Genomic DNA, 6,565 nt, shown 5'->3' with positions numbered 1-6,565 from the left:
GGCTTGGGGGTTATGATAGTATAGATGAGGGGTTCGGAAGAGAGACATTATCGGGTGGATTAAATACAGATGTACTAGATGTGTTAGGACAAATTTTGTGCCCTCCAGCTTCAATGATGATAGTTAGTCCCCTAAGGCGACCCAAACGATGCACCACGGTTTGTTAAGCCACGCCTTGTCCACTGCTGCTGAACGCATCCATGCTGGCAGAAGTCACTGTTTTATCATTGATGGAGTTCCAAAAGCTGGAATTTCTATTCAAAAAGAATTTTTCTATTTGTCTGGTGTTTTCTCGTTTCCGAAAATGCTTATGACGGTGACCACGATTTTTCTTTGAATTGTCCGGTTGGAAATAGCTTGGAACGAGATCTCATGCATTTGGTCATTACTACTTTTCGTTGCACTGCTCTGAGCTGATTCGAGGGTCACTTGGTTAATCTTGTTGATTGGATATGTGACACACATTTCAAATTCTAGCCTTAGTCGGACTAAACTCTTGTATAGCCTTGTCACAACAGTGGGAGATAGAGGTTTACGGGCTGAGGCATAATTCAAAAAGTGCTTTAGATTCGACTTGCTTGCTGCTTCTATAGCCTCTTCATGCTATTCAAATAGCTTTTTGGATAGATTTCCGACTCGATTTCGTACCTTGATATATATGTGTAGCGATAAGATAAATTTAGTATCCACGAGCTTCAGTGATGATAGTTAGTTCCCTTTGGCGTTCCAAACGACGCACCACGTTATGTGAAGCCAATCCTTGTCCACTGATAACTTGAACACACCCATGTGGAGGTCACTGTTTTTTCCTTGGTATATTTTGTGTAGTGATTTTTATCGCGTATATTCTGCTTATATAGTCTCAAAAAAATTTACTACCCCGCCTTTAGCACTGTAAAGCTTTGTACTGCTATGCTGAAAGCTATGAGTGCATCAAATGCAGTTGATGGGATGGAAAAAATTACTAGTATTTACCACTGGATAAGTACTTGACGTTTGAATGGAAATTTTATTTTGTATGTAAATGCGTATCAATAAGCTTTTGTGTTCTTGAAGCACTGTCCAAATTCTTTTCATTACATTCCACTTGCCCTTGCTTGTGCTATTGTCCTTTACTGAAAACACAAAAGCCAAGAAAAAAAATATTGATTTAGGAGTCAAAAGTGAGTACGTAGTGTCACAACAACAAACTAATCCATAACTCTTTCCATAGTCTTACACAACTTGTGATATCAGTAACTTTCAGAACAAAATTAAATTTTGTTCTGTGATATTTTGTGATATTTTGTGATAGCCATGAGAGGAAAATTTTCAAGTAATTTAACCCGTAGTCAACCTGCGTGTGTTCCCCAGCGAGAACTTCCAACAGGTACGACTCTAGTTTGGCATTTGTGAAGGGACACACATGCACGGAAAGGTGTAGCATAAATGGCAGACAGTAACAACGGCAATCAAAGGGATAAAATTAACCCTTGACTGGGCTGCCCACTTAATTCAACAATCTGTCTTGGCTTCCAACTCCCAATGTCACAGGATCTGGTCGGAATTTAAAATTAGAGCTTTAAAGCACAAGATCCTTCTAAGTATCAAATTTCATTAAGATCTGGTCACCCTTTCGTAAGTTACAAATACCTCAATTTTCAAAATTACCCCCCCCCCTCCAACTCCACCAAAGAGAGCAGATCCGGTCCGTTTATGCCAGTCACGTATCTTTGACAGGTTTTTATTCTTCCCATCCAGTTTCATCCTGATCTCTACGCTTTAAGTATTTTCTAAGATTTCCGCCCCCCCCCCCAAATGCCCCCCAGTGACGGTGAATCCGGTTGAGATTTGAATTAAGATATCTGAGTTACGAGGAACCTCTAAATATGAAATATCATGAAGATCCGATCACTCCTTCGTAAGTTAAAAATACGTCATTTTTTCTATTTTTTCAGAATTAACCCCCCCCCCCCAATAGAGCGGATCCGTTCTAATTATAAATCACGTATCTAAGACTTCTGCTTATTTTTCCAACCAAGTTTCATCCCGATCTCTCCAATCTAACCGTTTTCCATGATTTTAGGTTCCCCCACCCCAAACCCCCCAATGTCACCAGATCTGGTCGGAATTTAAAACAAGAGCTTTGACACACGATATCCTTCTAAATATCAAATTTCATTGAGATCCGATCACCCGTTCGTAGGTTAAAAATACCTCATTGATTCTAATTTTTCAGAATTAACCCCCCCCCCCAACTACCCCAAAGAGAGTGGATCCGTTTCGGTTATGTCAATCATGTATCTAGGACTTGTGCTTATTTTTCCCACCAAGTTTCATCCCAATCCCTCCTCTCTAAGTGTTTTCCAAGATTTTAGGTTTCCCCCTTCCACCCTCCCCCCCCCCCAATATCACCAGGTCCGGTCGCAATTTAAAATAAGAGCTCTGAGACACGATATGGTTCTAAATATCAAATTTCAGGAGAGAGGATTTTAGGTTCCCTCTCTCCAACTCCCCCCAATGTCACCAGATCCAGTCGGGATTTAAAATAACAGCTCTGAGGCACGATATCATTCCAAACATCAAATTTCATTAAGATCTGATCAACCGTTCGTAAGTTAAAAATAGGCCTACTTCATTTTTCTATTTTTTTCGAATTAACGGGCCCCTCACTCCCCCCAGATGGTCAAATCGGGTAAACGACTATTTTCAATTTAATCTGGCCCGGTCCCTGATACGCCTGCCAAATTTCATCGTCCTAGCTTACCTGGAAGTGCCTAAAGTAGCAAAACCGGGACCGACAGACCGACAGAATTTGCGATTGCTATATGTCACTTGGTTAATACCAAGTGCTATAAAAAGGACACATCAGTGCTACCCAAGCAAAAATGTGATTTTCCTTGCTATTCAAGGTGGGGGCATGTAATTACCCTTTGTAAAGTATTTGACCGTGCTGATTTCAATGGTACAGTTTTTATTTTAATCTGATACCATTTTTGAGGGTTTTATGGGTCTTTGTCAAAATCACCATAAATTTGTCTTTGCAACAAACCTTTACGTTTAAGATTAAACGAAATAACAAATACGGTTCCTGAATCAGTGTTACACGGCAATTATTTCTCATTAAACAGTTTCTTTCAAAACATGTTTTTCAACTTTCGTTTGCTATATGCTATGGTTTGCTCTCTACTAGATTGCAGTTACTGCTGCAACCAGGACCGTATCTAGGATTTTTTTTGGGGGGAGAGTGAAAAGTTTGGGGAGTTTACAAAAAAAAGCTGTAAAAACGCATCAAAAAAAAAATTATATTCATTTTTGTTACGTTTTTTACGAGTTGGACGAATATTTCGGGGCGAAGGGGGGGGGGGTTCAAACCCCCTAACTCCCCCTGGTTACTGCATGTTGCAGCTTGGTTGCAGCTTGGCTGCAACCATGAAAAAGTAATTTTCCTTGTTGTTCAAGGCAGGAGACTCTAATTACCCTATGCAAGGTTTTGGTTACTTTTAAGGTTAAATGAAATAATAGTTACCATTCTGGAATCAATGTCGGACTGCAATTTTTTCATTATGCAGGTTTTTTTTTCACAACGCGATTGTCAACTTTTGGTTACTATGGGCTGTGGTTTGCTCATTACTAGTTTGCAGCTACTGCTGCAATCATGATAGAAGGTACAAAACCATGATTGAAAAAACATCCGATACCAAAATGTCAGATACCGATACGCGCAATACCAATACCCCCGATAGCGATACGTGCGATACCGATAAACCTGATACTTCCGGTACCGTGTACAGCTCTTTCCCCAGTGACTATGGAGGATTAAACCATAACTAAAACCATAGTTATGGTGCCTTTGAATTATGTTGGACGAAATAGCTATCTAAAAATTTTAATTGGACGACATTGGGAGGAAAGGGCCTTTTGGGGCTGGGGCAAGCTACCCTCCAACCTTATTGATTACATAAAAAGGACACTAGCAAATTTAATTTTCATTCGAATGAGTCACTAGCCCTGGCAGAAAAAAAGGAGGGAAAAAAGGGAGACAACAGTGCTACCCATGCAGAAAAGTGATTTTCCTTGTTGTTCAAGGTGGAGGACTTTAATCAGGTTTTGGAACATGCTGATTGCAATGGTGCATTTCTCATTTCGTTCTGACATCATTTTGAGGGATTTCAGGCTTTTTTCGAAATCAATAAATTGGTCTTTTGCAATATAAATTTGCTCTTAAGGTTAAACGAAACAATAGTCACCCTTCCTGAATCAGGTGTCAGATGGCAATCTGGTTCGCACTTTACTAGGTTGCGGCTATTGCTGCAACCATGATATCTATGAAATAATGGTAGTTCCAAAATAACAAATCGACTAAGCTTCTTAGCGAAAATTCTTTCTTTATTCGCAATGGCATTTTAAATTCTATTCGACTCTCCGATGTGATATCATACTACCACAGTAGCAAAAGCACGTAGGATTTCAATCAATAAACGGTTTAAAATAACGAAAGGTACAGTACTTACGCATTATACGAGAAAAGCACTCGAGAATTTCTATCGCAATCATGAGATTTTACCCGTTTTTCACGGTGTTAACACCAGACAATTAGCTTCGGCTTGGTGGAAAAATGCATTGTAGCTATATTTAAATTAAGCATTCAGTTGGTATTTTTGTTAGGTTATGTATTTAATATAATGCGGTCTGGGCGGGCCCCCTTCCATAATTTTTTGTCGTAGTATTCACAGCCGAAGCTAATTGTCTGGTATTAATAAAATGAAAAATGGGTAATGTCTCGTGTTCGCGATACAAGTTCTAGAGTGTGTCTCTCGCATAATACATAAGTACCAAATGATTTTTTTAGTCATATTTCATTAGGTACTTGTCTGTTACACTGAACACACTCAAGAATTACTCTTTGTAAGATCTGCCAGAAACCGGTTTCCCTTCCTGGATCGGTTACGATTTGCTTGTTTTGAGTGAGAAAACTGATGTATGCATATTTTTATTAAACATTTAATATCTAGAGGTGGTTAGGAGTTAGGTATTTTAATAATGCGTTCTGCTCGGCCTGCTTTCAATAATTTGTTTCAAAGTTTCCATATTTTTGTTTCTAAAGTCTTATATTATCATCAAGTTTTGGTATATTTCATTGGGATTAACCTAACTTCACCTATTGGGTGTGTTCCGTTTAACAGACAAGTATCATTCGTTTTTATAACAACCAGAAAACACCGTGAAGACCGACCAAAAGACATGTTGGTAATTTATTTGTTTTTCATGGGTGTTTAGATGAGTTGGGCAATAATGCCCTCATTCTTTCCCAACTTGCTGCGGAAAGAACGTATAGGCAACTTTAAAACCCAAAAATGAAGCATAGGTAGCTTTAAAACCCAAATATTCTTTCTTTAGGCTTTTCACGCAATATTACTTCTTGACACATTTACAAGACAAGATACAAACTATACTAGCGGTAATTCTTTAATTAAGGATGTCATTTTACCAGATAATCGTCGTTGTTTCATCCTCTGTGCCACTCCAATATAACTTCAGGGTATTTATGGTAGACAACAAGAGTTCTGGTATTTACAGTTCCACCTTCGGGCGTCTTAAGGTTTTAAATAAACTAGAAGTTAAAGTGCTTTGGTACAATAATGGTGACTCTTTGGAAGTTTTTCCGTAGAAAATAATCAATATTTTTTGGATTATGCTAGTGATGTTATATGGTAAGATATTCTCATGTTTCTTGGTAGGCTTTTTTTTATTATTGAAGCTTATTTTAAAGTAGTATTGCTTTGTGACAAGATCAATTTCGACCAGCACGAAAGAAACCAGGCTAGGCCTATAGGTGTAGCCATGGGTTGCTTCATTTACTTTTCGACCAGAAAAAGAAAACATGATCAACTCATTTGAGTCTGGTAAAATTCTAGTCAATTGACTTCTTGTTATGCTATCTCGGAAAGGGTTTAGGTTAGGAAAATGAAATTTTCAGGGATGAATCTACTGACTAAAGTATGTCGTGGGAAGGTATTTTGAAGTAACTATCTCCACTCCTTCTCCCTCTAGAGTGCCCTGACCTTTGATGACCTTTAAAAATATATGCGTTATAAAAGTGAAACCTTGCAAAATAGATCTTCTGCTTAATTGATTCTGTTCTTAGAATACAATTCTGTAATTATAATAGAAGTGTATGCCATTTTAGGTTTTTTATTCGAATTTATGGTAAATGTTTAGTTTCGTTCCAAGTGCTCTAAAGTCCGTATTACTGCATATAGCAAGATTCTGATGTTCAAATATTGTTTCTTTGTCATTATTAGAGAAGTTCATCCATTTTTTAGGCTTCTTAAATCCCCTTCCAACGAGACATAAAAATATGTAAAGTGGGCTTGCTTACTAGTAACACTACCTATAGAGCGAAGCGTATTAGTCAATGAGCCCTGCAGGCACCGGGAGGAGATCAGTGTTCTATATTTATTCAACAAAGAGTGATAAAACAAAAAAAAAACTAAAACGAGGTTTATTAAATAAATATTGAATACAGACCTCACCCCGCTGTCCGCGGGGCTCATTGACTAATAAGCTTTGCTTTATAGGTAAT

The 6,565-nt window shown here is 38.2% G+C and overlaps 1 protein-coding gene across 4 annotated transcripts in view; it reads left to right on the top strand.

Annotated features, from left to right (window-relative positions):
• LOC136038614 (cadherin-87A-like) overlaps positions 1 to 6,565 on the top strand; it is a 73,640-nt gene that overhangs the window by 614 nt on the left and 66,461 nt on the right. For 3 of the 4 annotated variants that reach the window (XM_065721835.1, XM_065721836.1, XM_065721834.1), the window contains exon 1: positions 5,538 to 5,693. The exons of the other annotated variant lie outside the window; for it this stretch is intronic. In XM_065721835.1, the coding sequence (XP_065577907.1) occupies positions 5,675 to 5,693 (19 nt within the window). In that variant the 5' untranslated portion in view covers positions 5,538 to 5,674. Of the gene's footprint in view, positions 1 to 5,537; positions 5,694 to 6,565 lie in introns of those variants that run through there. 4 annotated transcript variants of the gene reach the window in all.

Source organism: Artemia franciscana, chromosome 18 (genome assembly GCF_032884065.1).
Source record: "Artemia franciscana chromosome 18, ASM3288406v1, whole genome shotgun sequence".
In the NCBI taxonomy this organism is placed as follows: domain Eukaryota; kingdom Metazoa; phylum Arthropoda; class Branchiopoda; order Anostraca; family Artemiidae; genus Artemia; species Artemia franciscana.
Note: the sequence above shows the minus strand (reverse complement) of the source record. Positions and strands in the feature narration are given on the sequence as shown.